The sequence below is a fragment of the Dromaius novaehollandiae genome, chromosome 5, assembly GCF_036370855.1.
Source record: "Dromaius novaehollandiae isolate bDroNov1 chromosome 5, bDroNov1.hap1, whole genome shotgun sequence".
NCBI classification, from domain to species: domain Eukaryota; kingdom Metazoa; phylum Chordata; class Aves; order Casuariiformes; family Dromaiidae; genus Dromaius; species Dromaius novaehollandiae.
In genome coordinates, this window is record NC_088102.1 from 51,327,980 (window position 1) to 51,346,372 (window position 18,393).

The following is an 18,393-nucleotide window of genomic DNA, read 5'->3' on the forward strand; positions in this document are numbered from 1 at the left end:
CCGGCATTCCCGCTCCGCCGCCGAGCAGGGGAGCTAAAAGGAAAGCGGGGGAAAACTCCAGCCCGCTGCCGAAGGGCTGCCGAAAGCGGAGAGGGCGTGGACGGAAGGAGAAGGCACAAAGGCATCTTTATTTCCCACCGTTGGTGCTGGTGTCCCACGCCCGGCCGGGGCTGCAGTCTGCAAGAAAAGCGCCCGCTTTCGCGCAGCTTTGCACCCCGGTAGAGGCGCCGGTGTTCCCGGCCTGTCCTCGCGTCCCCTCTCGCCGCGCCGCGCCGCCCGCTGCCTCGGCGCCTCCCTCGCCTCTCCCTTCCCCGCGCCGCATTTGCATGTTCCCCGCCCAGCTCGGGTTTCACTGGCGGAGACGGTCCCCGTCGGAGCCGCCGATTGGTGCCGCTTCCCGCAGCTCATTTGCATGCCGCCGTGCCGGGGTGCCCGGCAGACCTGCGGCGGAGAAGTTGAGTCAAAGCTGCCGCAAGTGTCCCGCGGAGCCGCCCCGCCCGCCGCCGCCGCCCCGCGCCCGCCGAGGCCCGGCGACCGCCGCGGCAGCGAGCGCCGGCGGCGCCCCCGGGGCTGTCTGACACCGGCCGCCAGCCCGGCGGTCTCTGCCGAGGCAGAAGATGGCTGAGCGCCGCCTTCCCGCGGGATGGAGGTAGCCGGTGTGCGGGCGGAGCCGGGCTGCGCTGCGCTTCCCCTCGGCGCGCTGTAAATCCTGCCGCGCCGCTTGCGGGGCTGGCGCCTCGGGCTCGGCCGGCGCAGCCGCCCCTTTTGTGCCTTTTGCGGTTGGCTTCCCCGTCTTTCCTATGGCTGGGATATACAGCTCTACTCTGAAGACCCTGGAGGATTTAACTTTGGACTCTGGTTATGGGGCAGGGGATTCCTGCAGGTCCCTTAGTCTCTCTTCTTCCAAGTCCAACTCCCAAGCTTTTACCTCTTCTCAGCACAGAGGCAACTGGTGGTACTACTCGGGCTCCATGAACAGTAGGAATAACAGCTGGGATACAGTGAACACTGTTCTGCCGGAAGACCCAGAAGTTGCAGATATATTTTCCAAGTGTCCTAAGCTGCCGGATCTAGAGGAATACCCTTGGACTGATGAAGACATTGGAAAAATACTCAGAAAAGGGAAGGGAGATGGAAATACCAGAACCTTTACTCAGGAAGCTGTCAGGCGGCTCTCTCAGTTACTGAGGCGTGCCTTGATCCGGATCTCCAGGGAAGCTCAGCGTCTCAGCGTGATGCACTCCAAGTGTACCAGGTTTGAGGTTCAGAGTGCTATCAAGCTCATCCAGAGCTGGTCGTTGTCAGAAAGCTGTGTCTTGGCGACTGTCAAGGCGCTTTCTCTGTACAGCATGAGTGCTGGAGATGGGCTGAGGAAGGGTAAATCAGCTAGATGTGGCCTCACCTTTTCAGTGGGCAGGTTTTTCAGGTGGATGGTGGACACTAGGATCTCAGTTAGGATCCATGAATATGCAGCCATCTCTTTAACTTCTTGCATGGAAAACCTTGTAGAAGAGATTAAAGCCAGGGTTTTGACAAGTCAGAGCCCTGATGTTGGAGGAGGGGAGATCTCAGCTGAAATCCTGGAGATGGTTATCAACAATGATGCTGAACTTTGGGGAGTGTTGCAACCTTACGAACATCTCATTTGTGGGAAAAATGCTAATGGTAAGATCCAACTTTCATGATCGCTAGTCTTTGTACCAACGGGCTTTACCCGTAAAATAAGTAATTTCTATGGATCTGGGGGGAAGGGGGTTGTTTGTTTGGTTTTTTTTTTTTTCCATCTGAATTGCATCTTGGTAGTGGTTTGTGTGTGCGACATAGTTTTACCAGGCAGGATTGACACCGCTTTATTCTTAACACGTACCAGTTTATAGAAGGTGCAGAGGTGGTGGGAAACCAAGCCCTGTTGTTTTAACAAATGTCTCTTCAAAATTTCAACCAGCTGCTGTTTTGAGCATTTTTGCTATAATTGGCATGTATGCACGCTTTTCTGTACCCATGATATGAAACATGCATTAACAAGCCATTCTTCGGAAAATATCGCTATTCTTTTTAAACAAAACCTACTTCACTCTACCACCAATGTATAGTAGAATATAGTGAGAATTTTGCAGAGTTTCGTCTTAAAGATGCTATTCCCACATACAGCCTGGAGAGGGAAAACAACTTGATTTTTTTTTTTTTTCATTGCAGTAATAAAGTTCAGTTCCTGAGCAAAACGTCCTTCTAGCTTAGTACAAGGCTGTGCTGTACTATGCTCATGTAGTAAACATGAATTCATGTCTGGCTTGCCAAATGAAGTATGTGGGATGGTACCTCAATAACTTGACATTAAAATACTTAATCCTGGCACTTGATTCGAAAGCAGACTTTTTAAGCAGTTAAGTAAATAAGCAGATAAAGGAATGTTGGCATCTTTTTAGGAGATTGTGGAGCAATTTAAAAGACTTGTATCTTGACAGTTCTGTTAGGAAGCTGCACTGTTTATTTTTTGTTGTGTCACACTGAGGAGTACCACAATTTTCCGTGGAAAATTTAGAGAAGCGTTTAATTCAGAAAGCCGTTCTGTGTACCCCGTGCAGTTTCATGACTCTTACTGGCTTCATTGTTGTCAGATACTCCACAAAGAAAACCTTTTTGATTTAACTGTTTATAAAAGCAAGTGGCTTGGTCTCTTCAAAATGTAATCTCATAAAGAGGGACAAGCGAAGGAGCAGATTTTCTTTGAGGGGAAAAATGATACCTTAAGTGAATGTTACTAATGAAACACTTTGTCAGAAAAAGGCCGACTTATGCTGATCAGCTACATTACCTTCCTATTACCCCACCCCCAAGCAATAATGTAGCAATTCAGATTACCAGTGGATGGGTGCAGTAACTGCTCAACCTCACAATTTCTCTTTATCCGGTCAGCCTGGTGCATCCTAACTACTTAAGAGGATGGCTTCTATCACTGAGCGCTCAAACCCTCTCTTGTACACTTTATCTGCACCCTGTCTACTGACAATGTTACTAAATGTGTGTGAATTAAATGCAAAAAGCCCTTTGGGGTGTGCTTTTGGTGCTGGTATAAAACATAACTGTAAGTTTAAAAGTTGAACATAGACATTTGCTTTTTAAACTACAGGGTCTTTCATGCAAGATTGTAAAGGTATTGGGATGTCTTGCCTTGCCAAAACAGTTGTCGTAATCCTTCATATACCCAGGGAATATTTGTAGCTGAGTCCAAAAAGAGGACTCAGTTCCATCTTCTGTTCCTTATCTGTGGAAGCTGGAGTAAAATATCATGGTTCTGCAAAGGAAAAGATGCAGTTCAGGTGTTCATGATCTCCACTTAGTTTCTGCCACGCAGTTTGTGTGTAAAATGGAAAGGAAGAGTTAATCAGTCATGGTGCTGACCTTTTTTTTCTTTTTCTTCCCCCCCCCCCCCCCCCCCCCCCCCGATGAGAAATCTCTGTCTTGGAAAAAATGCAGTGAATGAATGGAAGTTGGTGTTCAATGGAAGCATGAGTGACTGTGCAGGGAAGTGCTTATAAATATTCAGAACACCAAATGGTCAGTTATGATAACGCTTTTATAGTAGAATATGAGGCAGTGATTGGCCACAGAAGGGTTGGCTTCTGTTACCTCTTTTGTTGTTCTTGTCTTTCTGATCAGCTCTGTCAATAATTGAATGCATGTTTTTAAAGTCTGAAAACTGTATAAAGTGCACCTAAAGGCATACTGTGATTTACTGTGACAGTCTGTCACTAATATTTTATCTAATGCAAGTCAGTGAATCTTCTAAATGTCATTTCTTGCAGTTACGAGACTACAAGTGATTTTATATTGATACAGAAAGCTTTAAATAACTTCTTTATTCTTTCTCCATTTAGGAATTGTGTATTAGTAATAGTCGCATCATTCTCCACAGTTCTTTCAAATGATTTTTGTCTTGTACATTAAATAAAATCTGAGGTAGATCTAGTGGTAAAATAACTGGATTTGTTCCAGTACAAGGAACAGCAAAATTCACTTTACTGTTGTCTTTGTTTCTTCCTATAATAAGAAAATTTTAATGGAGTACTCGTAAATTCCAAACTTGGCATATGTTTGTTGGGTTTTGGTTTATAGTATTGAGTTTGATGCTAGAGATAAAAAGCTCTTGGAGGTCAAGTTTTAACTCTAGTCAGGCACTGCAATCTCTGGATGAAATCCATGGCAGTATACTATATGCAGAATATTGCACTGGATTATCATAATGGACCTTTCTGGCATGAAGATCCATTAAATAGCTTCCTTTATTAGATCAGGATAGTAGGCTTCCTTGGAGTTCAGGAAACAGTAAGTAAATGCAGAAATCTTTGTAAATTCTCAACAGACTAAGATCTAGACCTGTGTCCTTCTATGAGTAATCTTCCATCAAAGGGAGTAGTCTAGTCACAATTCTTAAGGCTTTTAGAAGCTGAAAGCTTTTTAGTCTTTATTATGACAAACGTTCTAATCAACGCCTGGTGTGTGAAGGGTAAGATTTAAAACTCTAAATGCTTAAAGGGGAGTTAATTCTTTTTTAAATAAATAATAATCTGCAGTTCTTTTTGTTTTGTTTTTTCCTTTTTGTGAATCTGTCCTTTAATCAACTATTTGCCGCTTGCTTCTCTAAGACATATTCTGCTGTTAGTGTGAGTTCTGACTTTGTGCTTGGGATTCTGTCTGTCTGTCTGTCTTGGAGGAATGTAATCTGAACTTGTGGCCATAAGGAGTTCAGTAAAGCTCTCTGGCTGTATTAATGCCTCTAAGGGCTGAGTCTTTTCAGGCAGAATCTAGGTGGAATGTTGTAAAAAAAATAATATAAGTTGGAAAGTGACAGAAAATGAAACATCTTTAAAAGCAGCAAAAATGATAAGTAGCTATTGATCAGTAGACCAACTGGAAGGTTTAAAAAAAAGTCATGACTTGGAATACCTGTTTCCATTTTCTGTTTTTAATTAGTTGGGAGGTATGATATGCTTTGACTTGATATAGCTGAAGTAGAGCATGCATCCAGTAGTTTCATGGGAGTTTTGAGACTGTTCTGATCTAGAATAGTAGTCTGTTCATTTAAAATGTTTGGGAGATGAGGAGAAATATAAATTTATCTTGGAAATGTAATTCTTTTACATGATGCTCCTATGTTTGACTAGTGTGTGATTCATGACAGTCTGAATTGTCAACACTTCAAAGATATTTTGGTATTATTACCCTATAAACTACAGCACTTACTGTGTTTTACTCAACTATCTGGTTATTGCTGAGGAATCCTGCACCAGTTAATACACCTGCTGTGCTATTTAATGCATCAGCATATCTTGGTCTCTAAAACCGGTTGTTGACAGATGTTGCTGGGGAGGGGGAGGCCTGGAAATTTAAGTCAGGAATACTGTTTGTTCACTTACCTGAAGCACTTCAAGTTCTCTGTGGAGAAGCTAATCAAGAAATCAGCCTGTTTGCTCAGCCAATGGGCAGTAATCAAAACACTGAGTCTGAAGTAAGCTCTAGTTGGTGTCTTGAGAAGTTTTTAGAAAACAAATAATCTTTACTTATGGAAAGAACTGATTTAGACTTTGTAGAATTAATACAGGGATGAATTTTCTTCTGTCTGTGATCCTAAACACTGAGGCACAGCTGACAAGTGTCAAGCATGGACTTTACATTTACCATCGTTAACTAATCTCATTTGCTTTTATATTTCTCACTGTACCTGTGTAGGTTAAAAATCGTACTTAACTTTGGGTGTGGTGGGGGTTTTTTGTTTTGCTTTTTTTTTTTTAAGCACTACACCAGTTACTAAAAATTGTTTTTTGCAGTTATCAAACTGGTCTGAAATAACTTCATTTCAGTATAATCATGGTACTGTACTGAAATCCAAAACTGAAAAATAAAGAAATAAATTACTTTATGACATTTAAATAAATAGAAAGTCCTTGTGTTAACTGAACAATCTGGGGTGTTCCTAAAGAGGTTTATTAGTTATAATAAGCTATCAGCTTCACAACTACTCAGAAGAACTATGTTATTGGAAGGGGGATGTTTTGGGGAAGAGAGCTGCAAATGTCATCCATAAGCTAAGTCGAATGGAAATGCAGCAAGCTATACCACTGGCAGTCTGCAAATCATTTTTAAAAGTCCATCTTCTGTGGCATATCAGCATCCAACTATATGCATCTTAAGCAGTAGTTTGAAGCCACCTGGGTTATAGCTCAATCTAATCTCCGCTCTGGCCTTCTCTAATATCAGATTGGCTTATTTAGTAGATCTGAGTAAAGAATTCAGCCTTCTGCTGACATAGCGCTGAATGGGAAAACTCTGGAGCTTCCAGTGCGTTGGGGACCTTTCCTGCTCGTGAAACTGAGAATGAGTTTAATCAGCCTGGAATGCTGTCAGAGCTCGGCCTCTGGTTTTGTGGGGCACAGGCCCGGGTGTATCGTGAGGGAAACAGAGGCTTTTAGCCCCTCTGCTAGTACGTATAGGAAAGCCCCTTGGAGGTTTTCCACAGCTGGCAGCCCAGTCAGCACAGTTATTCCAGCTAGGTGGCTTAAAATCTAGAAGGCCTGAAAAAGTGGCCACTGACTCTTCAACCCATAGGTAGAATCTGATACTCTGGCCCCAGTATGTAGCTTTTGCTCGTTTGGTCTGACTGAATGCATTGCACTGTGCTTGCATGTATTGCTTGCCAAGGTTTCCTGGGCAGGAATATGGAAAACCGATGCACATGTTTCCGTGTTACATGAGCTGGTGATGGCTATGACCCTAATTGAAATAGGTTTCATTCACCCATGTACAAGTGCACTCCCAGCATACCTTGAACACTTCTACTCCTACACATTGAAGAACATGGGTATACATCCACAAACCCACAGAAGGCAAATTCTTTAAGCCTAAATGTTAGTGCTTGTATATACATGCTCATGTCTCCTACAGACGCAAACCACTAGATGCACAATTAAAGCTACTAACATCTGCAGATATACATCTTTCTTATGTTAAAGGGGAGATCAAGTACAGCTAAAATAGCTGGGTATTTTTTTCTTGTAGTGGGTTTATATATATGTCTATATATAATTTTTTTCATTTAGTAAAATGAAAAATGTAATGATTAAATTCATCATTTGAATCACCGTGGCAGTAGAATTTGGGTTCTTTCAGTTCAGTTCATCAAAGATCAAGTGCTGAAGCTGCCTGGATGTGTACCTACTAGCAGCAAATGCTGGTACTTGGACTTTAAACCGAGTCAGTGTTTGGGACAACTTAACCCTGTGAAAGGGGGGAGCCAGGCCTGCGAAAAAGGAACTTCTCTGGAGAAAAAAGTCTGTACCCTGTTGCATTTAGGTTGAAGCCTATTGTTGCTCCTTGAGTTACTACTAAAGCCAGGAGTTTAAACTGAGTACATGCTGCTGAGGCCAGGACAGAGTTTCATCCTTGTGTATGGAAGTGTAAGTTGTAACACGGTTTTGATTTTTGTTTTCAGGTGAAAAATCAAACCTGTTTTGTCTCAGAACTTAAGAACTAACACCTGGGCATGCTATTGCATTTCCTTATATCTGTAGGAAATGTGGGATGAGTGTTAACTGTTCATATTTTCAATCATAAAATATGGTATGGTTGAGGTATATATCTCCTGATACTGGAATAATTTAATTGAAAAAAAACCTCTCTTTTTATATCTAATCTAGAAAATCTAGTAGCATATGATCTGCTGTTCTTTCTGAATGGAGCCACCATAGTATTTATTTCATATAACCCATCTAATTTCTCATGCAGTTTGGAACATTAGCTCATCTAGTTCAGGAGGAGCTGATGGTTGTCAGCGAGCTTTCCTAAACAATCTCTCTTCTGTTACAAAATTCATTGTCTTTGCTGAAGAGAACTCGCTCACTGCAAGGATGTCATTAATACTGCAAGTGTCCTGAAATCTTAATCCTACTTAGTTTGGAGCTATTCCAAAATTAATTTCAATGGTAGCATAGGGAGGCAGTGAATTATGAATAGACTGTGTTTTGGTGATGGGGTGGGGTTGAGATGAAAGATCGTTTCTACATAGGAAAACCTGGTTTGGTTTTTAATGTTTTTGTAACATTTTCAAGTTTTAGTGATTTGTTTCTGCTCAGGTACTTGGTATGATTCAGTTAGTCTGGGTAATGGCCCATTTAGAGCTTCCTTCCTCATCTGTTTCATTTTTCTAGCCTTCTCACGAGCTTGATGTTGCAACACGTAGGTATACAATACTGCAAGGGAAATGTTTGTTCATCTTTATATCCTATATGAAACGTTAGAAGTAAAATACTGAGAATACTTACTTGCAATAGGTTGTGTAAAATTCACTTTTCAAACAATTAGCAAGCTGGGGAGGGATGGGACTCAAGCCTCTAAGTAACTTCAGAAAGAAGTGTAGCTTAGAAGCGCTCAGGTGTTTGGATTGTGCTTTGCTACAGTCTTAACATGAGACATTTCCCTGAAATGGACGCTGAACAAAGCGCAGAGTGTGGACTGTAACCCAGAAGACGAGCAATAATTAAATCAGATCACATGTATTGTTGTGAATACGTTTAACTTGCTCCAGTTTGATAAACAAAAACTGCCTGGTGTTCATAACTTACAGGTCTGTTGTAAGTCTGAGCGCTTGTCTGTCTTGTTCTGGTCATTCTATTATTACCTAAGGACCATTCCTTTCATAAAAATTTGTTTGATGTTCACCAGGCTACTTTTCCTATTTCATGCCTGAATTGAGCAAAATACTGACTTCTGGAGGACATTGCAAGATTTTGTATCATTTCATCTGTGTAAAATGCTTTGAGGCTATAGAACAATTAGTTTAGGAAAAGGCAAAGCATCTTCTTAATCATTTTGGGTCAGTGTATATTATGCAAGTATTTCCTGTGAGTTTTTCCCCAAGTGCTAGTTATACTATTTTGCACTGAGAATAAGCATCTCCATTTGTTTGGTTATCTTATGCACCATCAACCAGTCAGCTAGCTGACAGGCTTTCTGCTCAGTTTGTTTAAGTAAAATTGAAGACTAAGCCCTGATCTATATTTTTGGAAGGGGAAAGCTAGACACAATGTATCCAAGTGACCAAAGTAAAGCCTTTTTTTTTTTTTTTTTTTTTTTTTTTTTTTTTTTTTTTTTTTAATATAGTGCTACAGTGCCACACCAGTCGATGAGGAGGCTGCATTTGGCTGTCCTTGCCCAAAAGATTAAAAAGTATTGAAATAAGCAAAATAAAATAAAAAGAGGAAACCTCTGGAAGATGTGCTTAAATAGTTCCTGTGGCTGTCCTGTTATTAAGGCTATATATGGTATAATCATGGGCTCGAGACTAAGGACTGGAGCCAAATAAACATTTCAAGACTAGCTTTTCAGTCTGTACGTATAGATTTATAACAACTGGTTGATTTGCTATGGGGTTATACAAGATCAAAGTAAATGTTGTTTATGCTCTTTCAGGGATGAGAGGAAAGGAACACTATGGAAGACATAATCTGCTTCTCTCATTCTTTAGTGTTTATAATATTATAGTCCATGCTGGACACTACTACTGTTCTCATTTCTACCCCACTCTATAGTCTGTTAACGGGCCTGAAGAATAAAGAAGAAAATATGACTGCATATTTATGCTGGAATAAGCTGAGTAAGCAGACTTTGGAAAAGGACTCTGCAGTAGAGCATGACAGCTGAGCACATGAGATACAGCAAATGTCACTCAGCATCTAAAAATTTTCATGATAACCCTGATTAATAGGGAAGGGGGAAGGAAATAATTGTTATCTAGCCTTCTATGAAAGGGGTAAAATTCAAAGAAGGACCACAAATGACTCAATTCTCTGCCTTACTATAAGCGCTAGCATCACCACAATAGCTACTTTTTTTTCTTTTACCCTGCACTGTACAGTCTTAGATAATATTCTCTTCAACAAGTCTTGTTTTACCATGGAATTTCTGTTGCCACCTGCAAAACTAGGTCTGTAGATACGTATTCATCCAGTTCTTATGTTCAGAGCAGTGGGCAGGGCTGTCAGATGAGCATAAAAGCAGAACTACATGGAACCATGTTGCACTTTAATGTGATGCAATCTGAAAATTACAGGAAAGATTTGATCAATGTGGTTCAAGACTGGGATATAGGTATGATTAAATGTGAAAAACACTAATGTTATTCTATTTTTGTGTGGAATGTCTATGAAATGGGACTAGTGGTCTTGGTAGATTACCACTCAAATCTAAGATGTAACTTTTTAAGCAGTGCAAAGATGAAAGAAAAGACTGTAATCTATACTCAATTTTAATTGCCTCTAGTTCTGAAATTATATATATATGCCAAAGATATATGCAGGGGGCATCCATGGCTAGCTGATCTGGGCCTTCAGCAGGGAAAACATTTTGAATATTAGGAATCTTTACCTCATATCCAGAGACTTATCTGGAATGCTTTGGTTTTGGCTCCTGCTCCCAAGTTTCCTTGAAAGTGCCTGGCTTTTCATAGCATGGTTTGGGGAGAGGAAGGTTTGGTTATTTAAAAAAAAAAAAAAAAGGTGGGGTGGGGTAGAATGATTTCAAACTCCGTTGGCTTCTGAATCTTTTTAATTTTTACACATCAGTGTTTGTCAAACAAAAAATGGGAGGGGATTGGCAAAATATATCAAATGTTTTGGCTTTCACATGACTTATCACAGATAACGTTTTGGAGGGGAGCTTGTGCGCTGTTGTATTGGGACGAGTCATTAAGGCAAGTCATGAGAGACTTTACTGTTTCACACTGTAAACTTGTTCTTGGAAGTGCTCACCTGCTTCTGCTACACAAATGGTTGAGAGGTTTCTTCTTTTCTTCTTTTTGAGTTTTGTGCAATTTCCTGAAATGATACCACAAGTCTAGGGAAAATGTTAGGGATGATGTATATTGTAATAATGTAAATGGCAAATTTATTTCCTCTATGGGGGTGGATATAATTTCTGTTTAATTATATACTGAATTTCTGCTCTTTGGTTTGGATATTACCTTCCCCCCCCCCCCCCCCCCACACACACACGTGTTTTGCATGCAAGTGGCACTGACAGTTTTGTTTAGTCTAGAGATCATAAAAATCTCTCTAGACTTGAACTAATACTTTTTTTTATCATGGTCTTCATATGGTTTCTAGTACTTTTTGGTTGTTATATCAAGTTTATATGGTGTCTTTGGACATTTTCACTTAAGTGATTGTTTAATTTGGAGTGGGGGGAAGAAGATGAAGAACTGTAATAGTAGGCCACCAAGATGTAATTATTAGTGTTTTTTAATAAACCATTTCCTTCTTTTGTCAATATACAAAAACTTCTAAAGCTTGTCTACGGGCTTATGGATTTTTTTCGAGAGTGTTATGAAAACTCTCTTAGGCTTATAGCGATATACCAGGAAATTTTGGCTTGGATGAGTATTGCATTAGCAGTTTTGTTTGAACTGCAGATGCTTGAGGAGGAGGATTGTAAATTTTCAAATTGTCAGTAGAATTGTTCTCAATGAGCTGCTGCTGAAAGCAGCTCAGAATCCGAATGAGAACAGCAGCTTACCTTAAAGTTTAATCTTGATGGAGCCAAATGGCTCCATTAGCTTTAATGGGCCTTTGATTGGTTTCCAGAATAGGAAATACTACTCCTTCCCCTCCCCCCCCTCCCCGTTGTTATTGGGCTTTTTCTTCTCTTGATACAGTACATCTGTAATTAGAAAAGTCCTTTAAGGTGTTTTATGTGTCACAAAGTTTCATACTTGTTTTGACTTTGTTAGTGAATATTGAGTATATCATAAATCAAATTCTTTTTATTTAGGATAATGAATTAGTTGGGATCTCAGAAAATTTAGCTACATTTCTGTCATTAAAGCCCTGTAAATTAGGATCCGTTTGTTAAATTAGGTTGATCTGTTTGATCCTTACTATGACTCAACACAGTGATTGGAAGTGTGCAGGATTTTCAGTTCGAGCATTTGGCATGGATATAGTAATCTTGTTCGTCAGGGATATCAGCAACAAAAACTTGGGCAAGTGACTCAGATACATTACTCCAAACATATATGCATAAATCCATCTTTTCAGTGTGCAAAGTCATACTTTTGACTGAACCACATTATGACAAACTGAAATGTTATCATGCGCTGGGTGTGTGAGGGGGATAGAAGAGAGGTGGAGGGAGGATGTTTGATTTGGTTGCTGTTCTGTGATTGCTCAGTACAATTACGGCAAGGCATGTTGGTTAATTTAAATTTCTGTGTGCCTCTGAGGTTTCCACAGTCTGAGCTTAGACAATCCAGAGCACATATTGAGCATGTCCAGCTCAGCCACATCAAGCATTGTGCTACATGTTATAAAGTTCTGGAGTATCTACACTTCCTTCTCCTTTATAAATTGTGCTTACCTTTCTGTCTTATGGAAGAAATAAAATCTAATTTCTACCGAAGAAAACAGACGTCTGGGCAGGGGCTGTGAACTGTGTATTTTTGATTTGTGAATCTCTTAGTTCTGAGTAATGCTTGTTCCTCATACGATTTAAACAGGAAAGAAGGACAAAATGTTGAGGAAATGGAAGACAGTTGTGAACTCAGCTGGAGAAAAATAACATGTGAAAGCTGGAACACAGTACTATATTTACCAGCGCTGTGAGGCCAGAAAAGTTTCTTTATGGAATATGGCAGTGGCTTATGGATTTTAGTCTGTGATGCATTCCAGTAGGAAGGGTATGACTTTGCTCATCAGAAAAAAGTGGGGTCTTTTCTAAGCAGTTGCCTGGGGGCTCCCACCAAAATCACTTGGATTGAGACCACGTGTTTGTCTGAGGTAGTTTTGTTTTAGTATTCTGTAATAAAAACTGCAGGGCTTTACACCTCAAAGTGTGAGAAGCTTAGATGGTGATCATGGATAACACTTAATTCTGTGGAAAATCTGGATGTCCCAGCATGTGTGTTGGGGGCAGGAAGGATTCAAAGCATCTATATACTGAGGTAATATTGTAGATGCACAAGTGAGAGAGTGTGATGGTGCATGCTTTTTAATATTGTTCATTGAAAAAAGTGTATGTGGGTCTCCCTGCCCCTCTACCTCCCTGTTCTATGAGGGCAATGCCAGATGTGGAGTCTTTTATTAAAGCCGCTCTAGGAAGATTCATGTTAACACTAGATTTCCCAATGGAAAGCGACTCTGGAGTTGTTTCTGGCACCCGTTCCCTGTGTATATAATCTTGGGTCTCATAATTTTGTTGCTGACATGTAGAATTGCAGCTTTTGTCACAGGTTATTTTGCAGAATGATTTATGTCCCACACATCAGTAAATTTCAGGAGGGGACTATTTTTGTTTTGTTTTTAAAACAGCCCCAGTGACTTGTCATCTGCTGGAATTGAGTGATAAAACTGTGACTTTTCTTCTGCCCTGACAGCAGTTCAGAATATTATTTTGCTTTCATAGTACAATGTTGCATGTGTAAGGGTGTGTTTTTGTGTGTTCACTGCAAAAGACCACAGCTTCCCAAGCACAATTTATAAATTTAAATGAATCTAATTTATTAGCAGAATTTATTGCTATACAGCCAAGACTTAGATAATGCATGTGTTATGGAAGAAGATACTAAATTGGCACAAGTCATTTGGCCTACCATCATCTGCAAAGCCTGTACTCCAATTTTCTGCTGTTGCCATGGGCTGCAGACTCAGACAGGAAATCATGGTAGGATGGGAAATGGTCCAAAATATACACAACTAGTTTAAGGTTTGCAGTTAAAAGAGTCAGAGAACAGGCTATCTGTTCTACTGAACAAGCAGTGCAAGGCAAAACTGGCTTGTGTGTGTGTGCGCATGTTTTAAATGTCTCTTTATATTTTATATGCTCTTTTTAAAAAAGCTTGAATTTTTTCCATGTAAAGTAATGTGTATAGTTTCAAATGATCCATTTATTTGTAAAGGCCTGATTCAAGTCTAGCTTAATTGGCCATGCTGATGTGAAAGAGGAGTAAAGGTAGTGGAGAATCAGGCCTCTGACATATATGAAGTAACCACATAGTTTTGACTCTGCATGTCAAACAAAAGAACAGCCCCCTTCCTCCCCAGAGCTCACCACTACTTTGGGATTTGCTTTGTTTTTGGGGAATAAGTCCTGGATTCTGTATACTAGCCAAAAGTATAGAATTCAGAGTACAGCTGTAGTAGGCCCCATGTACAATCTCTGAAGAGACAGGGGCACAGAACATGTTTGGTTAGCAGAGCTGGATCACCTTCTAGCACTGTCTGTCTTGCTACTGATTCCCCATGCAGCCCAGGAATATCCATTTCCTAATCTAGGGTTTTGAGGAAATCTAGTCCTGCGTCTTGATGCTGTGAGTTCTTGCATAGTGTATAGCAGAAAGCTTTTGCATGAGTACTGCCGGAGACTGTGCCCATGCATAGTTACAGTTAGGCATCCGGACACATGCAGTGTGTAACACCAGATGAAGTAAATTCAGTCCTCTGTTTGCTTTCTTGCTTAGGAAGTACATGACGGCACAGGAAAGGAGTGGTACAGAGCATCGGTGTATCTCTGGGGAGTCAAGAGGCTTACTTAAGTGTTGTGCTTCCATGATTCTCATTTTTAGCTTTATAGCTGTGCAGCAGTATTTCAAATATTTGGGTATTCCCATTTCTCCCAACTCATTTGTAACCTTACATACTTAGCATCAACACCTATGACACAAGATTGTGTGCAATCTCTATATATTATGTCAAGCAGTTCTTCTGTATGCACAGTGCACCTTATTTATGGGGGGAAGGAGAAAAAAAAACCTTAATTTCCTGAAAGCACAGCAGTCTTCAGTTTAAGATCCTTGGAAACATGCAGCCAACTCTTCAAAAATTACCATTCATAAACACACAAATTTTTATCTTGCTAGAGAAGTTGCTAGATAAAACTAGAGTCACAGAGGATATTGGATGCTGCTTATGTTCAGCAGATGTAATTGGAGGAGTAGTCAGGCAAGACTGCCCTATGTGAGCTGACTTTCGAGTACGTGATGTTAATATGGTTTTGTTAATCTTGTTTTGTAAATTCTTCAATATTCTTTTCCGTACATCCTCTGTTCCTAAAGTGACATTGTAAGATACTTGTCACCTTTCATGACAGTGAGCTCAAGGAACAGTTTAATGTGAATTTGAGGGTATGGGCCCAACACTTTAATCCAACCTCAAGTAAATTTGGTATCAATTCAAACTCTGCAAACATCTTTATGGGCAAACAGCTGATAAGACAATGTTTTGTGCCAGAGTCTGGATTAGTAATACGGACTTCAGTATGTTTCCACAAAGCGGGTTGGCAGGTCAGAAGAATGCGTTAACTTACGAGTTCTCAAGACTGGCTTAGAAATAGTACTTTGAAGGGAAAGGGTGAAGATTATAACAACCTACAATGTGGCCATGTTAGAACTTGTTGGAGGTTTCTGGTATGGCTCTGAGAACTTGGGGTCTGGTTGATCACTTGATATCACTCTGAAACGTTTCTACGTTACAAACTACTGAAGGAGAAGAAAAGAGTTTTTAATCTGAAACAATTTTCTTTAACTGCAACTTCATTTTCTCAGTTTCTTGGCAGAAAAAGCACATAGGGAAAAATCAGCAAATAATAGAATATGATGTTTGCCAATAAAACAAATAAGTACACTGCTGCTAATATGTAAAACTTGATTTCTGGAAGAAAAGTGAAGTAGTTATCAGTTGAAGATAAATGTAGAGAGTTAATTAGATTTAAAATTGTTTTTCTCTTGATCATTTAGTAGTCAAAGGTCTCAAATTATTTGCTGCAGTACAGCTGTGTACTGTGTTGCGAGCTGCTTTCTGAAGAAAAAGCAGAGAGTGAAATTTCATTATCAGTATTCTGAAAATATTGGTAAACATGAATTTTTAAGAGTTTGAATGGGTCCTTTTTTCCTTTTCAGGATCTCATTTGCAGAAGAAATATTAAAGTGTTGTTTTTTCTGAGTGTCCTTCCAAACTTGTCCAAGAGTAAATATATCGCATGAGTGACATGACATTTAGCTTTAGCAGACGATACATTTCAGACATCTAACTGGTGTGAATCTAGACTAATTCCACTTTGCCTTCTTTCGGGGTTGTAGCAAGTCTGAACAAACAGTGGCACAGTTGCTCATAATAGGACTTCTGTGTGACCACTTTGTTGGCATTTAATGTAGATAAAAAGGAGAGTTCTGGAATACAGTCGTGATGTTCTGTTATTTCAGATAGTTACAGCCATAGTTTAAATTTTGGCTTGAAAACAAAAATAAAGCAGGATTGATGATAATGGCTGAGTTCGGTTGGCTGGAATCCCAGTGAAGGCATCTGGCTAGATCATGGGGTTAGTTATCAATGTATTTTCTTGGAATCGTGGGTTGAAATGGGGAATATCAGGGTGATTTGCTTTGGAGAGCAGTTTTCTCATCTGTCAGAGACAGTAAGCACAATCATCTCCAGGTAATACACTGGAAGCTTTCAAAGAAGTACAGTTCATCTGAAGAATAGTGTACAACTGTTCAACTTAGGCTGCCCTGACAGACGATGGGAGAAAATAATTTCTCCATCAGTTTCCAATTTAATCTTTGTAGAGAAAATGCTTCTTAATTAAAAAATAACAATAAAAAAATGAATGTCATGCTAGTGATGCATTCTTCTTGATTGACAGATAGAAGCCGCAGCAAATTCCGCATCCTAAACTAAAACTTTTTCTCACAGGCCTGACAATGTTTTTCAGTCCTGACTGAAAGGAACCATACAAGAGGGTGGTTTGTTTTCCAGGCTCATTCCAACCATAGCTTTTCTTTGGCTGTAAGAACTGCTTCCTGCTTGCCTTAGTTGTGTACGTAGTCCCTTTTCAAATGCATGGAAGAGTGGAACTATGAACAGGAGTAAGGTGAAGACTGTGTGTTACAGTGCCAAATATTGCTGGATGTGATGGTGATGCATCTGCCAAGAACCAGACTGAAGCTACCAATTAATCCCATTTAGGAATCAAGTAACCTAGGTTGGATATAACCCTGAGGCTGGGATCAGTGAATGAGGAGGTCTGTTTAATGAGCCTGTATCTTCCATTCCTTGATACTTTTTTGTGTAATATGATCTTAAAAAGACTTGCCGAGTTTTATTTTTTATTTTCAATAAAAGCTGGGGGGCTGGAGACAATTTTAAAATTGCGAACTGTCTCAGCCAGACCATCTGCCTCAGTCTTCAGCAGAGCATTGTTATTCTGAAAAGCATTCTAGTGAAGCATCATAATTCTGAAAAGTTTGAGCTGATTCTACATTAAAAGAGGTGATCCAAAAAGCTGCTGCTGATTTACATGTGAACACTGCCAAGTATTGCACTGATGAGAGCACATAACAAAGAAGTGCTCCAGTGATTGAGTAATGCTGATTTGAACAATCTGTTGTGGATTATAGCTCTTTCTGATACTCCACAATGGTGAGAAGCTACTGCCACTTGTGTTTTGAGTCTGTGTTTTGCTTAGAGGTGCAAGATCTTTGTTGTCATGTCCCTTGAGCTAGTCAGTCCGTGGGGAGGGGATTCTTAAATAGTTCTTGCTTAGAAATATTCATGAAGTTTGCGTGGGCTAACTTCATCTAACTTCGTCAGTGATTTCTGCAAGAAGATGGAAAAGTTGTATTTGATTATGTGCCTTAATCAGGGATTGCTAGACAAAGTTTGATTTGAATTTTGGGTCTGAATATAAATATGAATTTAGAATCATTTGCTTTCTTAATTTTACTATTTTCTTGCCCCTTCCTTAGGAGTTTGCATCAGTTTACTCAGTGAACATCCGTAAAAATATATAGCATTCCTTGTATAGGACTAGTTCATTTGAGGATACTTTTCTGTTGTTCAGGGATAGCAGGTTATTTTGTGTGCTTGCTATGTGATGAATAGCATGAGCTTTAGAGGACTTATGTGGGAGTGATTTCCTTTGCTTTTGTGATTCTTGTCAAAGCGAAATGAAGCAGTTTACGTAAAGCAGCTGCTTATTTTGGAACAAAATCAGTGTAACACATTAAGGAACCTATTAATCAGCTTGACCTTAAATTATTATTTAAAATATTTCTTGCATTTATTCTTCAGTTCAGAATGCCATGGATGCTAAGTATGTTGTGAATTTGCATCTACAAGCAGAGTGTCAAACTGAGTTATAAGAGGGAGCAAAACCAAAATGGATTCCTGTCAAAGTACTGGTTCTCTTTTTACTCGTGTTTTGGAGTAGAAGGAGGCTGTGTGCACAAGTGATGAACTGCTGTGAACATTGCTGTTGTCCTGTTCCATAGTTGCCCTGTGTAATCTTAATTGTCCTGGGATATCATTTTTTTCACTTTATTCAGTCTTTGCCCACACAAAACCCTGACTTTTC

General features: G+C 40.0%; 1 protein-coding gene across 1 annotated transcript in view; it reads left to right on the plus strand.

The window, feature by feature from the left end:
• The first annotated feature begins 395 nt into the window (after positions 1 to 395).
• ABTB2 (ankyrin repeat and BTB domain containing 2) overlaps positions 396 to 18,393 on the plus strand; it is a 143,583-nt gene continuing 125,585 nt past the window's right edge. Inside the window, exon 1 of the mRNA XM_026099973.2 lies at positions 396 to 1,665. Within this exon, the coding sequence (XP_025955758.1) occupies positions 801 to 1,665 (865 nt within the window). The 5' untranslated portion in view covers positions 396 to 800. The remainder of the gene's footprint in view (positions 1,666 to 18,393) is intronic.